Here is a 25787-nt window from a genome sequence, read left to right as displayed (position 1 = left end):
GCACTAGGAAGTATATACTCATATTATTATCCCCATTATACCAATGATAAGCTGAGACACAGAGAGGGTAAGTGACTTGCCCAAGGTCACACAGCGCTAAGTGGTGGAGCTGGGATTCAAATCTAGACATTCTGATTCTAGTTCCTCAGTGTTAACCACTGTGAAACTCAGGCTTTTATTTGCTCATCCATCCATCCATCCATCCATCCATCCATCCATCCATCAATTTAACATCCGTCTTAACCTTCTATGAAGCTAAGGCCACAAAGACACATAAAACATGGTCCTGTGTTTGAGCTCATAGGCCCTGGAGTCCTGTGGATCACAGGTCTTAATTTATAAGCCATGTACCCGTGAGGACATTTGTGGAAAGCGAATTTGAGATCTTCCTGGTTGGGGCAGAAGGGTGTGGGCCCTGGCCTGTTCACAGGGTTGCCCAAAGAGACACCACATATATTTTCATGGAACAGATCCTTATTTTTGCCTTGATAAGAATGAAGCTGCTCTCGAATAAATAAGCATTATACCAATGGCCAAAGCTCATCTGTGGGCATTTGTGGAGCAGCTGAGGGAGACGTGTGGCTGGGCTCCTGATTACAGTGGGGTCCAGTCCACCCCTGGCTCCTCTGGCTGCCACTCTAATCTTGCTGTTAATGGGGCCCAGGGGAGGCTCGGCCAGGGCAAGAGCAGACACTCTCCTCCCCCACTGCCCAGGGTGTTCTGGAATCCACACCAGCCCTCACCTGTCGAAGGCTTTCACCAATTAGCCTTTTCTTCCAAGGCCCACACGGCCCTGGCATCTGCTCCTTACACCTCAGCCTCCCGGGTCTGTGGGCCCTGTGGGGTCCTCCCTCCTCCTCCCCCTGGTGCTCTAATTACCCTGTGGCTGCTCAGACCCAGCATGGTGGTGTCCTTAGAGAGCCTGCTCTGGTCAGGAGCCATGCTAGGGGCACTCCCTGCAGCCATTCTGTCCCTGTTCTAGGCCGGATTTCCATTAAAAAAACTAATATGAAATATCACCTTGAATTGACAAAGTGCTTTCCAGTTTACCCAGTGTCTTCACTCCCGTTTTCTCACCTGGCCCTCATGACAGTCCTGTCTTGCTGTTTTACAGTCAAGGGGAAGTGAGGCTCAGAGAACAGGAATGCTAAGTTGTATAGTTAGGAAGCAAGCTGCCGTGTGAACCCGAGTCATGTGTTTTGTTTTTTTTTTTTTCTGTTATTTTAGTGTTAAAACCCCCCCTCCCGTTGCCCCTGCTTTGAGGAAACAAAGAGCAAGGACCCCTTGTGCCATAGCATCCATGCAGACCTGGGCTGCACCTGGTCAAAGGCCTTGCTCACATCTCTATCACCTGGGGCCCTATGCAGAGGGAGAAACCGATGCAAAGTGGGGGCGTGGGAGAAAGCCATCATTGTCCCTGGAATCCCAATGTCACATTGGGAACTCCAGCTGCAGCCTTGGCCTTCTTGGAGCCTGATGATGACACCCTGAGGTAGGCAGTGTCAGGCACAGGTGAGCTGACCAGCTGCCTCCCTCTCAGGGAGCTGTCACGAGCCAAAGACGGGCAGAGCCCTGGCCACCAGGCTTCCAGGCTGGGCTGTCCTTGCTTCTTCCCAATGAAAACATTTCTCCCTGGACCCCTTGCTGCTCAAGGTGCCAGAGTGGCAGAGACTTGCTGCCTCTGAGCAAGCAATGATTTAATGCTGCAATTGGCCAACTCTTTTTGTAGATGGTTGTTTATTTATTTGCTTGTGTTTTGCTCAGCCAAGGGGAAGAATGGTATTCAGTTACTGACCACTCAGAAATGTAATTCTGGGGGCTGAGGAGCCTAAGTCTCCCAGGTCAGTGAGGCACGCGTTTGTGCCAAGGGTGGTGGGAGACTGTCAGACATGGCCTGCCTTGCTCCCTGCCTTAGTTTCTCCTTGTGTGGCGTGGCCAACCATTTTGCCTTATCTACTTGGTAAATGGTTCATAATGGGCAAGATATGTTTGCTAATGGCAGAAGTCTCTGTGGCACAGCTTAGAGCCAAGAAACTTGGGGACAAGGGCTCCTTATGAAGCGGAGGCAGGAACATGCAAGGCCATGAGGATTCCCAGCATGCCTTAAGCCTCCCCTGACATGCCTTTCTGGCAGGTCACCCTATCATTATGTCTGGCAGGGAGAAGACACCATCCTCCCTTTATCTGGATTTTTCTTTCTTTGTTTCTTTCTATCCCTTTTACCCTCCACCACCTGTCTCCTCCCCCATTTTCTCATTTTAGGAAAGAACCATAAAGATGAGACTAGACCTTGAAAGCTTGCTCCTAACTTTGACTTCTTAAATTGTTTTTTAGCGGGGAGGAGCTGAAGGTCGTGTTTGGCCTGGGCTATTTGACCAGACCAAGCAAGAAAGGCCAGGGGGGATCAAAGGTGTGGAGCAGACATCTGCTCTGCACATGGCTTGCCCGGGCCTTCCCCTGCTCTCTCCAGCCCTACCCTGACTGCCCTCATGATAAGAAGTAGGGGAGAGGTCAGGGAGAGGTTTTAGATGCTCAGCGTGTTGTCTTTCCTGAGATGGACAGTCTTGCTCCCTCCATTCTAGGAGGGAGCCAAGGGGTCCCCCAAGTCTCCGGAAAGCTCCGAGTTGGCCGCTTTCACATAGCTTTGCTGGCAAGAGCCTGCCTGCTGGTTCTCCAGATGCCTTTTCCTTTGGCTGGATTGAAGCCTTTAAAAAAGTGACACCTTGTATTTTATTTCACTCCTTTTTCTGCAAAGTCCAAAGACGTTTACAGGCATGAGCTCTATAGGCTTTATGGAAACCCATCAAAAAGCAGGGGTTGTTTCCTTCATCTTTATAGAGTGGAAAATAAAAGCACAGGAAGACAAAATAGCTCTTCTAAGGCCACACAGTTCTTAGAAGGAGAGAAAAATCGGCGTAGGTTCCTAGAGCCTCGGAGAGGTCTGTGCCAGACCAGAGCTGTTCGGTGGTGGTGCTGGGGGCCCCTTGCCAGCCATGGCAAGGTCTTCTCCACTTCCCAGTAGGACAGAACCCAACTGTGACCCTGTGCTCATGTGGGGATCTGGGAGCCTGGAATAAAACAGGGCGAGATTCAGCCAAAATGGGCCAAAGGTTTTTCCTGTTGGTTCCCTGGCTCCTGAAACTGTCTGGGATTCAGGAGCAAGAATTGAATCCATGAGTCTCACAGAGTATCTAGGGGATATTCTCTTTAAGGAATGCTAACAGGTGTCCCAGTCATTTTTAGGGAATATAATGTTTGGGAAAGGCTAAAGGAATGTTAAACATATTTCTTCTTAAAAAGACTTTTCAGACCTTTCCTATAATTGTTATGAGTCTCCTACATAGTGTTAGAATGTACTATGTTTCAGTACAAAATAATTTGCCCAAGGAGCCCTGTTTTCGTAGAGCATCTTGGGGGGCTTGGCTTCCACAGAAGACACTTTGGCAAATGCTGGTGTAGGTATGACAAGGCCAGGGTTGTCCACCTTCACTGTCGTTTTGAAAAAGGCAGGGCACTTGAGATGGGGCATCATGAGGTACCACTGTGGTTTGTTGACTTGTTTGTGAGTCTTCCACCTCTCCTATTTCTCTTTCCCCAACTGATTGTCTACACATGCTTCTGTCATGATATTGTCATTCACATGTTAATGTTTCTAGTTCTCTATTCTACACTCTTGAGTCTTCCTCTGTGGTCTGTTCAATAGGAAGGGTAGATGTGGAGGCCATGTTCCCTCTTATTCCTAAGCAGAGCTGCCTGGAGCCCATGCTCATGGGTGCTGGCCCAGTGCTTTCCGATGTGACAGTGATGATGGGCCATCTAAGTTACCAAGATGGTTTCTGGAGAGGTTGGAGGGGGGGCAGAGAGACCATGGAGGCCAAGAGAGGAAAGAGACGCTAGGGATCTGTATTTTTTTTGCCATGGTCCTACCACCTACTTAGGTTGACTGTTAACAGGTCACCTAGTTTCCCTGGAGCTGAGTTTTTCTTGTATAAAAGGATTCTTCTAGCCCTGTAGTTCCCTGACTCAGTATTTCTGCTTATTGCCCTGATGTTTCCTCCTAATTTTTCATTTCTTTCTTTCTTTTTTTTAATTTTCAGCTCTTAACCATTGATGATAATTTCTGTGGCCTGGATATGAATGCCCCCCTGGGCGTGTCTGAGATGGTGCGTGGCATTCCCGTCTTCACGGAGGACAGGGACCGCATGACTTCTGTCATTGCCTACGTCTACAAGAATCACTCTCTGGCCTTCGTGGGCACCAAAAGTGGCAAGCTGAAGAAGGTAGGAATGAGATGCTGTCGTTTTGGTTATTGTGAAGGCAATCTATCCCCGCCGGGATAGACATCATCTCATGCTTTCTTACTACTTTGGGCCTGGTGGGCAAGTGATACAAGTTTGAGCTAAGGAGATATGTTGCTCTTGAAGTCATGAATGACAACCTGCTCCTTCTCTGCCTCCGGGTGGAGGGTTATCGTGGGCATCACAGTGGGTGAATGTGCAGACTTACTTCTTCCCTAGGGCTGGTATGCACGTGGAGGAGTTACCCCGGCCTCACTAGGCCATCCTAAATGGTGTGCTCTGTCCATCTTGGGTTCGTGCGCTAATGCAAAGGCTTTCTAAGGGCTGGGTGACTGGGGAAGGTGGGCAGGGGCGAGGAAGGTACCTTTTCCTCTCGCCTCAGCCCTTTTGACTGGTGCATCCATCTGGAATCCATGCAGGGAAACAGATGGGGGGAAATTCAGGACCTGCTAGAGTTGGTGACAGGGCTAAGAGCCAGATCATGGGGTGAGGAAACCGTGGATATTATTGGAGCATAGAAATTGTTTGAGGTGGAGTAGAATGGTGTGATCTGAGACATGAGCCTTTCCTCCTCGTCCTCCGGAAGTTGCTCGCCTCAGGTGCCGGCTGATGTTGGCCCATCAGCAGTTTGGGGGCACCTTTCTATCCAGGACTCTTCTCTCACCTGTTCTCCTTCTCAGGCTTCTCATCTCAATGAGTTAGAGCTGGTGCCCTCAAGAGCCCCCTTGATTGGATCAAAAGCCTTCCTAAGACTAAGCAGTATGTCCTGTTTTATGCTGACTGGTAGTCTTGTCCCAGGGAAATATTGGTGAACCCACGTGGAGCTCCTGCTTGTTTTATTTAATAGGCTTCCCTTGGAATTCTCTGGATATTGTGTGATTTACATCGAGAGAGTGGCACTGCCAGACCTGAGAGAGCCTTGAGCTCTGCTTTCTCTTTGCCGGGTTCCTGGGTATTAGCTGGACACGGTCAAGGGGAAGTGCTTTTGGCAAATCTAGAAGACTTTGCCGACTCTCCCATCCTACTGTGTAATGGCCTGGCGATAATTTCTTTCTTTAAATTCTACAACTCTTGGAACAGGCAGCGGGGCTGGTGTGTGAGAGTACGGAGGGGGAGAGCCAGGGGGAGGCGTGTGTGCGTTGGGAGATGTGTGGGGAGTAGTTACATGGGTAGTATCTGGAAGAGGAAGCCTGTGTTGGTGAAATGCCATAATGCTCCACAAGGATGATGCAGGCAGCGTGCTACCGTCTGGTACTGCCCAAAGAGATAACCAGGACATTGTAGCGTATGGCCTTCCGCGTCTAAACGATGACTCATTCAACCATCATCTACATAGCTTTAAGAACTATATTTCATAGTTCCCTGCCTCTCTGTGAAGAATGTATTAAACACAGTTGAACGTTTTGTTGCTACCTTGGCCTCCTTGTTGTGATTACTGCTCACACATCGAAATGAAGCTGGTGGACGCCCAAGAAGGTGCCGCGTGCAAGGCGTAGATGCGTTGTCCTGGCGCGACTCCCGTGTCTGGTTGTCGCTGCCTCCTGCCTCTTCCTTTAGTGCACATCGTCGCTCGTCACCTCCAGCTGCTGTCAGGAACCCTGGGCGACTCCGGTCTTTCTTCTTCCCTTCATCTGTGGCTTCCAGCTTTCCGTGAGCTGAGTGTCCAGTATCCAAACTTGCTGAAATTGTGTCCGCTAAGCCTCAGTATAAACCGAGGAGGGAAGCACCCGAGCTTTGGAGCAGGGGCCTCGAGGGTGTTTCTGTTGGATGCTCAGATGATTTCATTCTTTATTATGATTCAGTGAGTTTGGTTTGCTAGAAAAGTGAGTTCTAAATACCAAAGGCATTCCCATATGCAGTTCATACAATGAAATGTCTGTTGACCTGCTCCGCCTGGCCCGATGGGTGAATAAGCACTATTGAGAGTAAAAAATAAGCAAGACAATTTGGGCTGCCTTAACTCTTTTCTCTAGTGAGCCCTGTCTCTGTGCAATGGAGAAGTAACTTACCTCAGTATGCTAAAAGATTCCCGCCCATTGACCTTCCTACTCGGTGCAGCAAGATCATTTACTTGCTGGCAAGACTGAATAGATCCTGGAGGAGGCTTTTTTTTTTTTTTTTTTTTTTTTTTTGGTCATTGAGCTGGTCGGAATATGGTGTCCATGAAATAAACATTGATTGAGAGTTCAGTGCACATAACAGAACAGTTATTCTCTCTTGGGGGAGAAAAAGAGACATGCTCCCTGGCCGTGGCTGCATTGTAAACCCAAGACAGTCAACTTGCAAATATGTGCTGTTGGTCAGCGGGTGGATGGAGGTCAGTGGGGGCTGGCTCTCCGGTGCCCGTGGAAGCCTGGCCCCTGATGGGGAGGTCAGAGCGCAGCAGATCCCCATGACGGTGGCTGAGGATGCCTCTAGGAGTCTGGGCACACAGAGCGCACAGGGACAATCCTTGTGGGGTAGGCTGTAGGCAGATCCTTGCCTTCAGGTGTCCCGGGAGGTCGGCCCAGCCAGCAACGACAGGCACCTGACCAGGAGGCTCGAGGCTTTATAAACCTCCGCCGGCATTTCCCATTTTTTACTTCGGGGAGTTTATATAAGAACAGTTCTGTTTCAGCCACCTGGGATGTTCCGTTTAATTTCCCGAGCAGCGGTGGGATTGGTGAAGCATAAACATTTGAGCGGTAAAGAGCAGAGAGGGTCCTGTGGGGGGAATGAGCCAGTGGTCCTCCTGGGGAAAGCTGGGCCATCGGGGCAGCCAAACTTTCTGCTCCATGAGCTCTGAGTGGCAGACTTTTTAATAGTTTTGCTGGAGCTCAGCTACTGCCGCTGCAGACTCAGCACAGCCGGCCCAGGGGACAGTCGGAGTTGGGAAAGGAAGGCTGGGCCGCCGAGTCTGTTGTTTGAAATAACAAAAAGCAAAACTGGCCAGTTTATTTATTTTTTCTGAACAATAGACTTTCCCACCACCCCTGCTCGCCGAGCACTGACCACTCCCCTCTCCTTGCCATGACTCTGTATTGCTTTTCCCAGAGGTTATCAGACCACATTCACCTTTTGGGCAGAGGCCCAGCCATGAAGTGCTTTGGGGCTACAGGAGGATTTTGCGGGAAGTTTTGTGAGCTACTGCAACCAGGGGGTGAGAATAATGGAGATCACACTGTAGCCATAATTACAGAGTTGTCTTCTCCGAGCCCTGTAATAATCTCCTGTGTGTATCAAGGGCTTCGCAGGGTTCTTTGCAATATGACAAGGGACTCGAGGTGGGGAGGGTGGGTGGGAGGGCTTGGGGGTTTGCTGTGGGTTTCAGGGTCTGGGAGCTAGACTGTAGCTATCCATAGGCTGCCCTCAAAATTACTGACTTTTCCTTTTGTTTGAAAGGTGTGGGTCCCCATCATTTGCAACCTTGCCTCTGATGACCATAATTTCACTCCTTTAGCGCACACATCACATGAGGCAGAGGGAAAGGAGGTGAGGAAAGTGCCAATTTGGATGTCTTTTATGTTTTCCGGTATGTGAGTGTGTGTGTGTGCGCGCGCGTGTGTGTGTGTATGTTATGGTTAGTATTGGCAGCTTTTTCACGGTGAGCATTACAGGCAAGTGCTGGTAAGCAATGTGACATATAAATGCTGACATATAAATAGACACCAGGAGGTACCTAGGAACTTAGAAATAACCCACAGACTGTTCAAATTTCACCTGCAGGTAAAAAATCTTAAGGCAAACACCATCCCGATCTGCTTTAGGGTGTCTGTATAAACCTGAAAATCTTTGTCCCAAGATGGGGTAATGAGGTCAGTGTGACAAAAATCTCTTTGCTTAAATACTTGGGCTGGAACCCTCTTTCCTTGCCTCTTGCATTCCTACCACTAAGTGATCCTATTTTATGGCTGCTGTTCAGCAGTGAATTACTGCCTGACATTAGTGGGAGAGACTAGTGTTCATTGTGAGCCAAAACATCGTAAACTTCCACTTGACGTGTGATTGCTCCTTTCATTTGGTGAATGCGTCGTTCCTGAGTGTTTTGCTAGGTTAAACTATTCACACCTAAGGGGCGGAGTACTTTGTGGATACTGGTTAAGCAGAAGTCTGGCTGGCCCAGCCACTGGCTTGTAGTATGATATGTACCCAGGTGTGTGACATACCAAGCCTTACCAGCCTCTCGTGATAGGAATTGAGTGTGTGTCTGCATGGAATGTCAATAGGAGTTGATGTCACAAAAGAATCGTTCTCATTGGGAATTATTATGCACATTGATTTAATCTGCCTAATTTTTTTTTTCTTGACCCTGTTTTGAAATCAGTTTGCTTGTGTTCCATATCCCCTGATCATGGATCAAGAAGGGCAAATAAACAGAAGTAGAGTGGGGTAGAGGGAGACCCACCTGGGTCTGTGTCATTCTGACCATAAGTTCTCAGCAATGGATGCTGTATGTGTGTGTGTGTATGTGTGTGCGCGCACACGATGCTCACATCAAAGAGCAATATCAGATCAGAGATGTATAGCCCCTGCTTTGCAACTTCCTGAATGTGTCTGAGAATTCTTAACATTCACCTGGAAATCTGAATCAACTTTAAAAATAAATTCATGCCATAGAAAGGACTCCCAAGTGGGTGAAGACATCACGAAATCAGATGGAGAGGTAGTGTTGGAACTCAAACTTGCCTGGGGACCCTGAGATTAGAGCACAGGTGCAGGTATCTGGTAAAGGATTTGGTCAGTGAGCTCTGCAGAGCTGCTGGCTAGTTTGCATGTGCTTAGGCACTCAAGCAGAAGGGAAAAGAAATATGGAAGAATCAATGCTGGACAATTTCCATTACGGAAAAAGACCATCAAAGCATTTTTGTCTGATTGTTTTGTCATGTTGTTTTTGCACTTCCCACTGCTGGCTTTGCAAGTATTAAGCCTGTATAGATCTTAAGCCATGGGTTAAGTGGAGAGGAGCTGAGGTTGAAGGAGCTGCAGACAGAAGAGCATCACAGATATTCCAGGAACTATCATGCTCCTTCCGCTGATGTCAGTCACGTCTAAGAGATGGCTGTTGTGTCATTAGTTCTTTAAGCCCGGGGACCAACCGCACCTCATGTCATCTGCCCACCTCTAATCCACCTCTCACCTTTTGCAGTCTCCCCTGCTGGGTTTTAAGTCTTTTTGTGCATGCTGTACCCAGTAGATGTGGACAGCAGCTGAGCTGGTCGATGTCCTCTTGGGCGTGTCTCACATTCTTGAGCAATATTAAGTTTTCGCGCAACCATCCATTGTACATAAGTGTATCCCACTGGCACTCATTTCTTACTCCTTCCTACTTTACACTAGTCTGCCCTTGGGCCCACCCACTGTCTCTGCATGGCCTGGTTGGGGCGGGGGGTTGGGTCTCAAGTGATCGCTCAGAGCAGACCTGAGCAGGCATGGGGGAGGTGTCCTCGTGACGGAGTTTCGGTCTCACCCACTCTCAGAGCAGCTTGACATCTTAAGCTGGGGAAAAGCCTCCTTCTTCTCCTGGCATCCTCTTGAAACACACTTTGAGATCCCCAGAAAATACTACCTCAGGAACATTTGTCATTTTATTTTCCAAATGATCATTAGTAGTGCACATGATTTAAGGAGATAGTCTCAAATGAGCTTTGCCAATTCAAGATTTATTGATACACGTGTGCCACTTTTTTGAATCATATGTGTGTGTGTATATATATATATATACACATTTGTGTAGAATGATCCTGATCATAAATTAAAATGCAAACACGTTAAAATTGAAGAGAGTGCTACAGAAACACCCCAAATCATAGAGCACACTCAGTCAGCTGATGCTCAAATGCCAGGCACGCTAGAGGAATTTATCCAGTGACACATGCAATTGAAGTAAAATATTGTGCTTTACAAGAACATATCATTAAAATGAAAACTAGCAGCATATCAGGAGTCTGGCCATGTAACCAAGACAACAAAGATGGAAGAGTATGAAGGACACGGTGTACCAGAGCGAGAGGGGGGAGCAGGGGCGAGAAGAGGAAGGGGCCCCCAGCTGGAAAGGGCCCCTTACTGCTGGGCTCGCATCGGACAGATTCTGCACCAGAGGAGAATAGAACCTTTCTGTCAATACCGATGAGGGCTCTCAGTGAGGGGCAGGACCAGGGAAGGTCTTCGTCACCTGAAATCCCTGCACTTCCTCAGCCACTTGGATGGGTGGACCGACTCAGGACCCACCAGTCGGAGCTCTGACTGGGAGGTCTGCTTAGAGTCCCTACTTGTTCACAAGTGACTTCTGTGAATGTGGCCACGTGCCTGGCCTCTTGGGAGTGTCACGGTGTTTTTCCCAGCAGCTTTGGCTTCTCGTAGAGGCATTCATGGGACTTTTAAAATAGTTCCCTCAAGCCTGCTGTATTCACTCCACACCTTCTACCCTGCCCCAGGTGACCAAGGGGTATTAGTTAGTTGCGGTGTTAACAGATTACCCCAAAACATAGAGGCTTAAACAAAACACGTGTTGTCTCAGTGTCTGTGGCGTAGCCGGATGGTTCTGGTTCGGGGTTACTGACAGACGACAGTCAAGGTGTCGGCTGGGGCTGAACGGGGGGAGGATCCACTTCTCAGGTCATTCACGTGGCTGTGGGCAGGTCTCAGGTCCTCACTGGACACAGCACACACCACGTGGGCCTCTCCATGAAGGCTGCTCACCCAACATGGCAGCTGAGAGAGAGACAGGAGAGGGTGAGCAACATGAAAGCCCAGGTCTCTTTGAAACCTAATTTCAGAAGCAGCATCCTGTCACCTTTGCTATATTCTATTCCTTAGAGCTACCAGTCATGTGGTCCAGCCCACCCTCAAAAGGAAGGGCTTCCAGCTTCCACAAGGGCATGGATATCAGGAGGCAGGGGCCACGGGAACCCTTTTCGAGGCCGCTTACCACACGAGGGCTCTGTGTCAGAGCCTTGGGGGGCACCTGAGCCAATACTTTTAAACTGTGAGTGATGTGAGAAGGGGCACAGCCTGGCTCAGGGACAGCTGTGGCCCGGGCCCTGAATCCTGCTTCTGGCTCCCTAGGGTTTGATTGTACAGATGTGTTCAAGAGTCTGGAGGATGAACAGGAAGAGGCCATGTGGCCTGCCGTGCCCAGGGCCAGAGGGTGAGGGACTGTCCTCAGCAGGAGGCCTGGGAGCTCAGAGAGGCAGTCCCAGGCACTCTACTAATCTTAGGGCAACAGCGATGGTTTAGGATGGTGGGTGAGTGATGTGTCAGGTCTGAGAGCTCTGCATGGCCTTAGAGAATCTGTGCCTCCTGGCTTTGCTAGGAATCACCTACTTCCTTTTTCTTTTTTAAAGTTTTACGTATGTATGTATGTATGTATGTATGTATGTATTTAGAGCATGCACAAGCAGGGGAGGGGTAGAGAGAAGAAGAGACAGAATCCCAAGCAGGCCCCTCACCATCAGCGCAGAGCCAGACTCACGAACTGAGAGATCGTGACCTGAGCTGAGATCAAGAGTTGGATGCTTAACCAACTGTGCCGTGCCCCCCCAGGCAACCCGGGAACCACCCTTCTTTAGGAAAGGGGTCACTTTTGAGGGATGGAGCTGGCAGGAAAGGAGATGGGAAGGGAACCTGAGTGCTTTGCACGGGGGCAGAAGTCCCAGGCACTGTTCTAGGTGATCCACATACACAATCCTCAGCATTTCCTTTGGGGTACATTCTATGACCTCCATTTTACACAGGATGCAAGAGATTGAAGAATGCCCCGGAGGTCACATGTTTTGATCTAAGATCTGCCCTTTGATCCATTTATATAGTAATATCATGGACTCTACTGGGGCTGTGCTGTCCTGGGTGAACCTCACCTCCACAACCATGAGCGGAAGTGGTCATCTGGCCTCCTGCACCCAGCCAGTGTGCCTGGTGGCCAGAACCTTCTTTCATTCCCTCTGCCCCTACCCTGGCTCAGGGCCCTGTGCTCAAGCCTGAGTGGCTGTAACTGATTTCCCATCCCTAGGTCCCTCCCCTCTGTTAATTCTCCTATAAATGGTGCCAGATTCATCTATCCAAAACAACTCCAATCCCGTCTGTTTCCTAGTTAAAAAAAAAGAAAAAGAAAAAGAAGAATCACCTCATCCAAGCTTCTGTGGCCCCCGTGCCTGTTGCCCTGCATGTAAATGGCCTGACCGCACTGTCCTGCAGTTCAGCCCTTCAGCCTTGGCCCCTCATGTTTTGAGTCCTCGAACGCCCTGGCTAAATTTAAATACCAAGGAAGAGGCTCCCACCTGAGAAACAATGGGACTTCCGCCTACATGGAAGCTCTCTCTCCTCCATGACTTCCCTCTGGAGGAGCAGTTATGCTGGGCCCCGTCCTGCAGCAGAGTGGGCGGGGGCCTTGGGGAGGGCCGGAGCTTTCTGGGAAGCAGACAGGCTGTGCATTTCCACTTGCACTGACCTGCCGCCCAGGACACACTCGGGTGTTCCTTTGTCTTTCTTTAGCTTCCCACCAGAACGCTCTCTCCCAACAGCCTGGAGGACAGGGTGTAGTGGTTCTAGAGGATTTTTCCCATTACGTACGGGTCATCCAGGGTCCCTGTCTTTACTCAATTGGAGGATGGCTGCTTCTACATAGATCCCAGAACTGCTTTGCAAGCCCTGTGGAGCTGAGGACCTAATTACACCGTCTCCTTACCACTCCTGGTCATTTGACCACCTCCCCCAACCAGTCCATCCCAGGCTTCTTTTTCTCCCTAAATGCCCATCCCTCCAACCCAGAATTCTTGGCTGTGCCCGCAGCCCTCTCTCCACTGCCCCCTCTCAGCCCTTGCCCATTTCTCCCTGCCGTTACGTAGTATTGTACTTCTGCCAAACAAACATCCACTCGCAAACATTTTCTTGTCCAATTCACCGAGGACAACTAGTGAGGCCTGGGACAGCTCAGCCTCCACAGTTCCTTTCTAGATTTGGTGACCTGGAGGACAGTGACTTGAGGGGCACCCTTTACCCCCAAGCCACCCCTTGATGCTCATCATCAGGTGGCATTATCTCCATTGTTCATTGGAGAGCCCAAGGTTCAGGACGGTGAGGAGTGGGAGCCAATCTTCATCATATCCCGTGTTGCTGGCATAGCTGGATGGGGACCCAGGTCTACTCTGTTGACCTGCTTTGCTCCCATTTGGAAAACAGGGCCAAGGAGTAGGTCTGAGAGCAGTGAGTGTTGGCTCAGGGGTCTCCCCCACCCCATAGGCTCTCCCTTCCTTGAGGCCACTCTCCGGCTACTGAAACACTGGCATCCCCAGTGCGTCCCCTGGTCCCGGTTTTTCTGCTTTCCAGAAGACTCTTTCAGAAGCCCCCCCCCCCTCCCCTCCACCCAAGGCTCCTGAAGCCTTGGAGGCAAGGAGGGTGGAAGGGAAAGAGAACAGGAAGGAGAAGACTCTCCCTCCTGCTCTTGCCAGGAGGATGGATTGTCTTTCTGCTCAACTACTCCCATCTCCCCACCAAGATGTGAGCATGCTGGGGTGGGGGCAGCTGAATCAGAGTGTGCCCCCGTGGTTGGACTTGAGAGGCCAGATGACGCTGAAGCCACTGTACGACTTGCTCTCATCACAGCATCTGGAATTTCACCCAAGTGCTACTGCTTTTCAAGTCTTCCCAGTGGGAGGCCCCGATGCCAGTGGGTTTTCAGGTAGAATTATACCCAAGATCCTATGTTTTTGATAGTACGTCTCATGTACTTTATGTTTTCGATAACAGTGAAGATGGTTAGAGAGCTTTGGTTTATTCTTTAAGATCTGTAAGTTTATAAATTCTTTAACTCAGTCTCTCTGCCGGCTCACCAACATTTCCTCCAGTGATCATTCAGCTCTTTCCATTTTCTTCAGCCTACTCCAAAAGATCATAAACATGATTTTCTACCAGAAACAGGACTCCTCTATGGGGACTTCTCACAATGCGTGAGTAGGTTTTTTGAAAACTTGTGTGTAATTATATTTTAAATGCTTCGGATTAGCATACATAGACGATCTTTGTTAATCTTTATGTTCACAGTTGTTTTGGGGCCTTCCCTCAGACATACTGGATGTGGAAGAAGAAAAGACATTTTATACCTCACTTCCAGGGTGAATTTCTTTTAGATCCTATGAGGTTTTTCAGGCAGAATCAGCTTAGGCCTTGGGTAAACCAGAACTTGCACATCGTTGACCTTAAGTGCCACCATGGCAGCTGGGGACACTAGATCCCACCATGATCTGGGCAGCATCAGGCCACATGGATTCCAGCAGTACTATTTCATTGCATCCAGTGGAAAGATCGTGGGCTTTGGAGGAAGAGATATGAGCTCATTGAAGGAAACCAATGAGTACTTTTCCAAACGAAAGATCCTTTTCCAAAATGGATACATAATATATCCATTTTATCAATTTGAGCTGTTATTCAGTGCTGTTTTGATGATGTAGAAATTGCAGGCAATCAGAGATTTCAAAATCTGTAGTCGAGAACGTCTTCTGAAAGCAGTTTGCTTATTTTCTTCACGTAAAAGAACAGTTTATTAATATCACTGGATCTTTGTCCTGGTGTGTCTAAACCTTCCCACTTAGACTTCAGGGGCCCCATGCAGTGCTGTCTGAAGGTAACAAATGTATCTGAAGACTGACTGTTGAGGCTTACAGCACATGGATGTGTGAGGAAGTGTATCAGCTAGCTTAGGCTAAGTTATGCTGTGGTAACAAATGGCCCCCGAATTTAAGTAGCTTACCACAGTAAAGGTTATTTCCAGCTCACGTTCATGTGCACCCTGGTTGGGTGGCAGCTGTACTTCATGTGATTTATTTGGGACAGAGACTGAAGAGCATCCCTTCTGTCTGGAACATGCCAATCTTCCATCAGAAGGAAAACAGAAATGGTAGAGCTACCTGATGGCTATTCAAGCTGTCTCTTGGAAATAGTACTCATTATTGCCACTCATATTTTATTTTATAAAACCAAAATGAGTGGTGTGGGAAATATAACCATGCCACAGGAAGAGACCTGGTGTGTACGTATGTAGGGAGAGGCGGGGAGGGGCAGAGAACATTTTGTCAATAACACAGTTTACCATAAAGACTATTCATGTGAATGTCAACATTGACTCAAAAGAAATATCAGCTTGGTCATCTGTAATGCACAGGATGTTTTTTGACTTACAGAGTCATGGTCTCTTCTGGCTTAATATTGGAGAAAATGTGTGAGAAATATAGGATATGGCTGATTTCATATCATCACCCCCAGACATGGTGTTGGAGATTTTTTAAAAACTAAATTGTCCATAAGCTGTTTTTTGTGTGTGTGTGTGTGATTTGCTTTTTCTCCAAAAACCAAAACTAGAGTTGTTCAGTTCCTTCTATTAGGCTCTGCATGCTTATATTTCCCTGGATTCAGTTTTCCATAAGACTGAGGGCACTTTTCTACTTAAATACCAAGATCAGATTGTGCTCAGCAGTTATCTCTGGGAGGTAATTAAATTGTCCAAATTTATTAGATCATTTCTCTTACCTACTATTAAATGGAGCCTCCCAAATTAATTTTCCCTGAGTAACTTAACCCCCAAAGGTCCCCCCACTTTCCCCTCTAAACTCTGCTTTTCTAATTGTGAATTCTGAAATTCATTCTGGATACAGGCAGGACCGCTGGCCCCTAAATTTCATTCCTCTATGCAATGAATCCAATCTGGGCATTCTGGCTCCAAAGCTAGTTCCCTACTCACAGCCGCCTCATGGACCTCGCTATCAGGGCTCCCTACCATCCACTGCCCTCTGGAAAAGGCAGAAGAAGTGCAGAGCTGGAATCCTGAGGGGAGGAAGCCATCCTGAAGACTGGTTTGAAAAACATTGATTTTTAGTTCTCAAACTTACTTTGTAGCCTGCCAATTTTTTGGCTGACATGTCTTAAACTTGCATCATATTGATGATGCATGGGAGTCATTGAGCATCCATAACTGGGGAAAATGATGTGTATTTTCATGGCTGAGCTGGTGGCAGAGATTGTGAGGGCCTTAGCAATCACAGAAAGCTGATGGAGGAGTTGCCTTTTTGCAAATATACTGGGAGGGGGTCCTCTTATCCTTTCTAAGCTCTCCACCTTCTATTTCCAGGTAGGTAAGACATATACCCACATATGCATGTTTCTGCGCGCCCTCCCATGTATATACACACATTCATGTCATAAACACGTGCATGCACCTAATCCTCATGTGTACCTGTGCGCACCGAGCATGCTCACTTAGGAGCCAGACCCTTCTCTTTGCACTGAAGCCCGGGGCTGGTCTTCCCGTGTGCCGCCCTCTCTGACTGGGCCCCACCTCCCTTGTGTTCTCTCTGGGAAATTAGCAGCACAGCATCTAATCAGTTTACCTCTGACTCTCCCACTTTGGCTTCAAGATGATGACAGAGTGGAGCTATTTAGCTGTCAAATGTGCTGACTATTGCCCAGATGGACAGCGTCTCAAACATCAGAGTGGGTTCTTTCTCCTGTGTGTGTGTGTGTGTGTGTGTGTGTGTGTGTGTGTGTGTGTGGTGGGGGTGGGGTGGGGTGGGGTAATGAGTCTCCCAGTTGCTTTTTTAAGTGCTTCTTGCATCTGCCTTTCATTTTAATGCCTCCTGCCTGCTGACCTCGCTTCCCAGCAGCCAGCCTAAGTGTGATTCCCATAATTAGCTTAGTGATAATTTAATCTCTCTGCTTTAAATTTGATTGTTTTTGAGAAGCTTGGGTCTGGGGACAGAGGAAAGGGGACCTTTGTGCCTCCCCGGACCTTTGCTTTTGTCTGGACTTTCTCTGTCAGGGGGCAGGAGCCGAGAGGAGTCACTGGGTTGGGGTGGGGGTGGGGATAGTGAGAGAGAGGCCCATGGCATTGTGGGTAGATACTGAACAGGAAGCCAAAAGCTCTCCTTTCACTCCTCCTCTTGTAAAGGGGTTCCCTTTATTTGTCCCCAAACCCCTTCGGAGTATGAAGGCATGTGGGTGTGGATATACAAAGCCCTTTAAGATGCTTAGGTGAGGAGCAGCTCAAAAATGGGAAAACAGTATACTTCTTCCATGGTCATGGCAGCCATTTTCTTAAGCCAGAGAAAGGCAAGGAACAAAAGGAGCCACTGAATGCCACTCTGTTGCTTCCCACACTCATTCCTCAGCATCACCACCGTCTTCATGCCCAAGAGTCTGTATCTGTGGGTTGCCCGTGCCTCTCCGTGGTTAGGAACCAGACCTGCATGTTACATGAAGAGTTGGAACTGACATCCAGGAAGGCTCAACTTTGTTGCTGGCAGCACATTTTGGACAAATTGTTTATCCATATTAAATTTCACCTTCTGAGCATTGAGCATATTGATATATGCACTCTCCTTCTCTCTTATGAAGAGCTGAGGATAATAGGACTTCAAATCTGGAGAGCACTCTTTGATTCACCAGGAGGAAAAAAATAATAAAAATTAAGAAGATGGTGAGGATCATATGACTTTCTGTGCTTAGTAAACTTCTAAGAATAGTCTTCAAAATCCATGGATGTAAACACCCCCGTGAACCCAGGCAAGGAGGGTGAAAGGTCTCCAGAGATGGGAGTCTCTAGGGGAAACCTCAGATGCTCCAAATAGATGCACTAACCAGTCCTTGTGGGGTTTCACTGTGTGTATGTGTGTGTACCTACACACTCAAGATCTCTTTGGCAGAAGTTCAGACGCCCAATGAGGAAGGTGAAAGATAAAACTCAGCTGAGTCACCCTTAGCTACTCACTGAGCTGCTATGACATGTGAGATGCTGTAATGGGTGAATAACCTGGGCGAAGAGGGGGCACAGGCAGGGTACCACTCAGCTCTGAAAAGCTTGGGTTCCCTCCTACCATCGTCTGCAGCCTGGAAACAAGGTCTTTGATTTATGAGTTGACTTTTAATTAAAAGAACGGCAGAAAAGAAATCTCATTTTGCCGCGACAGGATAAATGGTTCACAATCTGAACTAATTTTGTTTCTTCTCCAGATGTCCCGGCACTGCAAGTGTGTGTGTGTGTGTGTGTGATGGGATGCTGGCCCAGTGCTCTGGGTCTGACCCCTCTAATGCTTCTTTGCTCTCAGCACTGACCTTGCCTCCACATTTTGGGTCCTGCTGTGCAGCCCTAACGGACACTTCCAGGTGTACATCCTTTCCCTGAGTCACGATTTCTCTTTGCAGCTTTTCCCCAGCATCTCTCCTTGAAGAGACGCTGTCAGTTCTAAGTTGCTTGTAGAACTTTCTTTCCTTCCTTCTTTCAACCATGTTGATGCGTATGTGCTCTTTGTCAGAAGAGATGTTATTTTGGTGGTCACCCCAAATTCTCAGGACGTTTTTATTTCACTGACAGCCCCTCATGATGCACTTCCCAGGGTGGAATTTACCAGACTCGCAGCCCCTGTTCTCCGGAACTCAATCTGCGCTAATATGACTGAATCTGACATGGGAGTAACCCCCACCCCCACCCCATGTGTTTGGATGCAAACTTGGCCTTTCTTATGTGACAACATTTATTTACCATCACTATCCATCACCTTTAGCAATATTATATGGGCTGCTCTTTTCTGCAGTCCCTATGTTCTAGAAATATCGATATTTGCTATTTAGAAGTGTATTTCCTTCTATCTGAGAAGGTATCATGTCTATTCTTAGTATCTTTATCCTTCCCTCTACCAGCGAGGTTTGTCAGGCCCTGTCCACTGGCTGAGGAAGCAGAAACCAAGGGTCCTTATCCCAACCAAAGGACCCTCCTGGTACTACCCTGCTGTGACTTTTGGGCACTATTAGAGAAGCCACTGGACGCTTTGTTCAAGAGAATAAGAGAAAATCTGCCCACAGAACATACCGAAAAACCTCAGGGGACCTGGGCAGCAAAAACCACCAGCTAAGATAAGCCAGAAAAACAACTGCAGAGCCATGGAGAGGGGTCTTGAGCCAATGGCAAGAATTTGGGTTTGCACTTGGTGACAGACTCTCATCCTGCTCTGCTGCTGACTCACTGTGAGGGACAAGGGACAATCACCACCACCACCACCCCCCCCCCCCCCCGCCTTTGCAGGGTCTCAGTCTTATTTGCAGTAAACAACAGAGGGAATGAGCTCTAGTCCTCCCCCACCTTCTGTCTGCTGTTGCATTTATAAATACTCAGTCACATAATGTCCTGGTGTCAGCACGGGGGAGGTTCACAGGGACATAAGCCACCACTTCACAGTTAGAATGTTTGCCTGCCACTCACATCAGACGAAGTATGGGTATCTGTGGACTCCCTTAAAGCACCAGCTCATGCAGCCTGATGCCCGCTACCAAGCCCGGCCATCACCTGCACCTGCTTCTCTTTCGTGCGTGGAGGGAAGGACCCCTATGCCCTCCACCTATGTTATGGGACCAGTAGTGACGTCCACTTTCCAACCTGTCGAAGTGATGCTTCCCAGAGCCCTGTGAGGCCCTGGGGGCTGTTCTGCCTGATGAGATCACTGGTGTTAAACTTGTCTTTGCTGACAGCCCGGAACTGGGTTCCAGGGTTCCTGGCAGGCTTGGGAGGTAGTCAGCTCAGTGGGGGGTAGTCCCACAGGTGCCCAGCTTCTGCCACCACGGCTGTCTGTTGAGAGGGACTTCCTTCTCCTCTGACAGTTCTCTCCTCCCCTTTTGGCTTGCCAGCTTCTCTGTTCTGAAGATGTGGTTCTGGGGCACCTCCATGGCTCAGTTGGCTAAGCACCCAACTCTTGATTTCTGCTCAGGTCAGGATCTCATGGTTTGTGGGTTTGAGCCCCACATCAGGCTCTGTGCTGATGGCATGGAGCCTGCTTGGGATTCTCTCCCTCTCTGCCCTCCCCTGCTCATGCTCTCTCTGTCTTTCAAAATAAATAAATAAAACTCAAAATCAAAACAAATGAATAAAGTGTTTCTGTGCCCGCCACCCTGCCCTGATCCTGGTGGCTTAAAGCGCTAGTATAAAGCAAGGTTGGAGAATGCACACGGCATCGGTGAGAAGTGACACGTCACTTCCCTGTTCCTGCGTGTGGACGGTTGTCTTGCATCACAAGCACTGGGGTTTTGTGTTGTGCAACTGTGCCTCCGGGTAGGGGCTGAAGGTGGGTACTGGAGCCTGAAAGAGCTCCTCTCCTCCTCACGCTCCTGCATGTCTGTGGTCTGGCATTCTGACAAATGAGTTTGGGACTCGAAGGGTCCCAGAAATTTAGAACAAGACTTGGGAATCCATCATCAGGAACCAGGGCCATTTGAAATGGAAGGAGAGGGCTCTCCTGGCAAGAGAGCTGGGCCAGGGAGCCCCCACAGAAGCAACAGGTGAGGTAGATGAGCTTCCCTTCTGGGAGGACTCCACCGGGAGCATCATCAGGGAAGTCAGCTGTGGAGGGGTGAGGGGAGCGAGCACCAGGCACCTCGCCAGAGACCAGTAGTGGGTGTATTAGTCTCCTATTGCTGACGTAACAGATTATCACAAACTGACCGACTTAAAACAGCACCGATGATTCTCTTACAGTTCAGTAGGTCAGAAGTCTGAGATGGGTCTCACTGGGCTAAAATCAAGGTATCCAGCAGCTGTATCCCTTTCTGGAGGTTCTCAGGGAGAATCTGTTTCCTTGCCTTTCCAGCTTCCAGAGGTTCATTCCTGGTTCAGGGCCCTCTCCCTCCATTTGTAAAGCTAGCTATGCTGCATCTCTGGAGACTTTCTTCTGTAGCCTTTGCTCCTTCTAACCACAGCTGGGAGAGAATTTCTGCTCTAAGGACTCATATGATTAGATTGGGCTCACCTGTGTAATCATCAGCGAAAGCTGAGTCCACTGCGAAGGTCAAAATCACTACTTCATCAGTCAAGGCTGGGGAAGGGAAGAGAGGAAAGTGAGAGAAAAGTGAGCAGCTACTATGTGCTGGGCCCTCTGCTACCCAGCCCTTACATGTGAAAGTCTAGGGCTCTCATGGCAGCCCCACGTGGTAAATGTGTTTGCTACAGTTTTTCCCCACATGGACACTGAGATCCAGACCCCAGAACCCACATCCTTGTATTATGTTATGTTCCCTCTCCTTTTATGGACATAAAAGATTTTGTATGTGTGTGCCCGTGTACATTTTAGAGTTAGATTCCGTTTCTTCACCCAAAATCCAGCTTTGTGTAGGGGTGAGGCTGGGCATGTGGAGAGTTTGAGGCTCCAGAGAGGAAACCCTTGGTACTAGCATCTTGGGCAGCTTCTGAGCATTCCAGGGCCCGTGTTCTGACCTCAGAGAGCGTGGGCCTTTTCTCTTGCTGCTTGTTGAAATCCCAAATCCCTGGACTCTCACCACAAGCTTCTATACTTACAGGACTGATCTCAATTGGGCTTGTGAAAAGGAACAGCTGATGTGTTATATAATTCCCTTTCAAATGTGTGTGTAACAGTATGTGCATAAATATAATGTGTGTATGTGTGTGTGTGGGGGGGGGTTGTTCCTGGAAAAGCTGAGGAGGACCTGTTTGCCATTTTTGATGACTTCTTCTAAAGCATTCCTTTGCCTGTCTTCTCATTCCGTTCTCCGTCTCCGACTTTTGAGGGAAGAGGGAGAGAAGTCACAGTGCACCACAGCCATAGAAAGGGACGTTGGGAACATTGTATGGGGTTCTGACCGCCTCTTCCACTTTGTCACCATAAGGCAAAGTCCTCTCCATCTGACCTTGGCTCTTTGGATTGTTGAGATGAGCAATTTTGCCTTCAGGCTTCACTGGGATAGAGTGTGCAAACAAATAATATGATTAGGAAAAGTTATTTGTGTAGAATATGTATGGTGTGTGTATAAACATCAGTTTACAAATAATAAATGGGGACAATTTCCAAATAGAGTCTTCTAAAGATGAATTATATTTTAAATTTTCAACAATCCTGTGTGTGTGTGTGTGTGTGTGTGAGTTAAAACGTTGACGGTGTGAATGTTCCTATGTCCATTGTAATTACTTTAAACTTAACTTAGGCCCATTTGATTCCAGACTAGAGTTTTGTGTGACAGTTTTCCAGAGAATTGAAAACTGGGAGGAGCTCTTCCAGCTGACTGTCACCAGGATTGATCAGGGAGCACACCCAGGTCTATACCCAGGGAACCAGCCAATGAGCCAGCTGGGGTCTGGGTGTGTAAGTGTGTGTGTGAATATGTGAAAGCTGTGTGTAATTACTTCTGATGGTACCTTCTGCATTAGGGGGACAGGTGTTTCATTAAGTTTGAGAGATTTGGAACATGTCAACCATGCCGTGGTGGGATCTTGGCATTCCAAAGTGAGCAAGCAAGGATCCCACTGCCAAGAAGCTGGTTTTCTCAGCAGTGCGGTTATCCAAGGATAGCATATTTCACCACTTGGACACCACTGTCCTGAATGACGAGGTTATTCAAGGTATTAGAAAAACTGAAACAGTGTGCTGCCACACCGCCTATGGGCATGCTCTTTTGGGCATGGTTCACTGGGTCCCTGGTTCACTGCTTTTTCATTTTGTGATCTTGGGCAGTTACCTTGCCCTCCCTGTGTGTTAATTTCCCCACTGTCTACTGCAGACCAGAAAATGTGCCAAGTAGCAGCCTTGGCGAGAGCAGCCTGGGAGTGGCTTTCAGAGCCTAGGATCGGTGGCCAAGTTGGCTGAAGTAAGACTGTAACAAGGCCAAGGTCTCTCACGTGCCTTCCCCCCTCCCCAGCAGGGGGACAGCAAGTGACTCTGGCCACTGGCCTCAGGCAGAACCCTGAGCTCTTGCCTCATGGGTCACCTTGGCCTCAAGAGTGTGTGACTGATTCAGCTCTGGAAAAATAATGCAAACTCCATGCGCTCCCCATTATAGGTCAGTGAGCCTCACACCTCTTTTGGCCCCAAGACAAGCCACTCTGCAAAGCTGTGGGGATGACTCCAGGCGGGGGGCGGCAGGGGGTGGGGGTGGTGAGAACTCCTTCTCTTGTTTGGTTGCTTGATGAATCTCAAGGAGAAGAGCGGGCAGGCAGGAAAATCAGAGCCCATGGGACCTCAACCCCCTTCCCCACCAATAACTTCTCAGCCTGTCTTCCAGCTTCTCCATGTGTGAAACGAGTCGTGGGCAGGTTTACCTGACAGAGCTGCTTAGAGAATTGCTAATGATTCTGATGGTCAGCTAAGAGGCGGTGACAAGGCATATTTCTCTAAGAAGCTAAGACGCATATTAGCCAGGTGACTTCCCCCAACAGAAGTCTCCCGCTAGCTCCCCAGAAAGCCAGGAATCTGTGAACAGGCACCTACATCTATGGTCATACTTATTTGGACTTCTTGATAAATGGTTTGGCAACTCAACTTTACTAAAAGAGCACACAGGTAAACTTAGAAATGTTTTAACAATTTAAAGAGGAGGGAAATGGAGGGATCAGGGAAAGGGAAAGATGGGGATTCCGAGGTGGAGCGAATGCCCCCAAGGGAGGGGCTACACCTAGAGAAGATGACAGTTGGGGAGCTGTTCACGTCCTGCTGCTACTTTGACCCACACCCACGCGGTTGGAGGGGCTGAACCTGGTGGGGTGCACTGCCAGGGGGGCTTAACCATGCCCTCTCTGGCCAACATTTATCTCATGCTTGCTGAGTGCAGGCACTGCTTGGGTGATAGGCCTCTATTAATTCAGTCCTCCGAACTGCCCTGCAAAGTAGATATGCTTGTGATTGCCAAGAACAGTTGAGGAAACTGAGGCCCAGAGGAGTTAAATAGCTGGTTCAAGACTATGTGATTAAAGCCAGTACAGGGTCTGGGTCTAAGCCCATGCTTGTTGATCTCAGGCTGAGTGTGGTCCCCTGCAATGCCCAAGGGAGGCCTGCAACCTCCCAGAGATGTCAGACCCCAGCCTCTCTTTCGTATCTGTCCCTTGGACTAAAGCAGGTCCCCAACTTGCATTCTCCTTGCCTTAAGATCTTTGGTGGCCAGGCAGTGATGGATGGCTCTTCCCTGCCTGTCGGGCTGATGGCTTCTTTCTCCCAGGGGGAGACCTGGGTTGCTTACCTCCTGAGTTTCCTGGGTTGAGACCAGGCCCCCTGGTCCATGTGGATACCTAGATTGGCCTGGTGTTGCTCATGTGCTTTCTACTCCCTTAGAAGGGGATACTGTCTGCCTCTAAACTGGTATCTCTGCTTCCCTAGCCTTCTCCTCTTTTTCCAAAAATGTGCATTTCAAAAGAAGCAGATGGGCTTATGGGTGCTCTTCCAGCCCCTCGCTCCTCCCTCTCCACAGGGAGAGGTTTTCTTCTCTTGGTCTTTTTGTTTTCCTTCCTTCCCCTCAAACCTTCTGCCCAACAGCCCTGCCAAATATGTGGTCATACTTTGCTCATTTGGGCCCATGTAGCCTGGGCTGACATGCCTGGTCCCCATGGCCTTGAGAGGAAGAAGGGCTTTTCTGTGCAATAGGACAACCCCTTGTCTGCAGGGACAGCAGCCACAAGTCCAGAGAAATTCTGGGTGGTGTTACTGTTGAACTGCATTTTCCCCGTAATGAAAACATTACCATTATTTGGGTGGGGAAGAGACCTTTAGGTGGCTTCACTCCAGTCCAGGGACCAAGGTCCTCTTTCCCTAGACTTCAGTCGTGGTTCTTCAGAGCCTCTAGGGCAAAGATTTTGAAGCTTTTTAGACAGAGAAGTCATTCTCAAATAAAATCCTTACATGGGAGCCAAACATAAAACTGATACAAATCAAGTCAGATTGAGGTTGATGGATGGGGAGGGTGGCGGGGGGCGGGGGGAGTGTGGGGTGGGGAAGTGGTTTCAGAGCTTCCCTTTCTATCTTCCTAATGTCTCCCCAAGACCCTGGGGTACCCCATGGAGCTCAGGGAGCCCTATGGAGCACAACTGCTACACATTTGCCTTGTGGGTGGTCTAGACTTAGTCATGACATCATCCCAGTGTATGGACTGTGTGTCCTGTGTCGCTGGGGTGAGGTCTGGGGAATGCGGGGTAGTGTGTATGTAAAGGAATGGAAAGAGGGAGGGGACCTTCCACTGCTTCTCCTTTGCACTCTTACCATAGATGGCCCCTGGGCCTCCTGGGACTGCTTCAGGCCTGGCATGATGGTCCTTAAGTTCTTTCTTCCTTCTTTTCTTTCTTTCTTTCTTTCTTTCTTTCTTTCTTTCTTTCTGTCTTTTTCTGTCTTTCTTTCTGTCTTTCTTCTTTTTTAGGGAGAGAGAGACAGAGAGAGCATGTGAGCAGGGGAAAGGGGCAGAGGGAGAGAAAGAGAATCTTAAGCAGGCTCCATGCTCAGTGCAGGACCTGACGCGGGGCTTGATCCCACAAAGCTGGGATCATGACCTGAGCTGAAATCAAGAGTAGGACGCTCAACCGACTGAACCAGCCAGGTGCCCCTGGCGTGATTGTCCTTAGAGGGAAGCCAGCCCTCGGGGAATGTGCTGAGTATGATTGTGCATCTTCTCTCTTAGCCAAAAAGCTCAGAGCTATGAAGAAAACAGCTTCTGGCCAGGCCACCTGTGTCTTTAGGACGAGATGTTTCCATCGGAGAAATATCCATGAAG

At 48.8% G+C, this 25787-nt stretch overlaps 1 protein-coding gene across 3 annotated transcripts in view; it reads left to right on the top strand.

The window, feature by feature from the left end:
- PLXNA4 (plexin A4) overlaps window positions 1–25787 on the top strand; it is a 440460-nt gene that overhangs the window by 90405 nt on the left and 324268 nt on the right. For all 3 annotated transcript variants that reach the window (XM_060633177.3, XM_060633176.3, XM_060633178.3), the window contains exon 3: window positions 4098–4280. In XM_060633177.3, the coding sequence (XP_060489160.2) occupies window positions 4098–4280 (183 nt within the window). The remainder of the gene's footprint in view (window positions 1–4097; window positions 4281–25787) is intronic.

Source organism: Panthera onca, chromosome A2, assembly GCF_046562875.1.
Source record: "Panthera onca isolate mPanOnc1 chromosome A2, mPanOnc1 haplotype 2, whole genome shotgun sequence".
Lineage (NCBI taxonomy): Eukaryota > Metazoa > Chordata > Mammalia > Carnivora > Felidae > Panthera > Panthera onca.
This window is presented reverse-complemented; position numbering and strand designations above follow the sequence as displayed.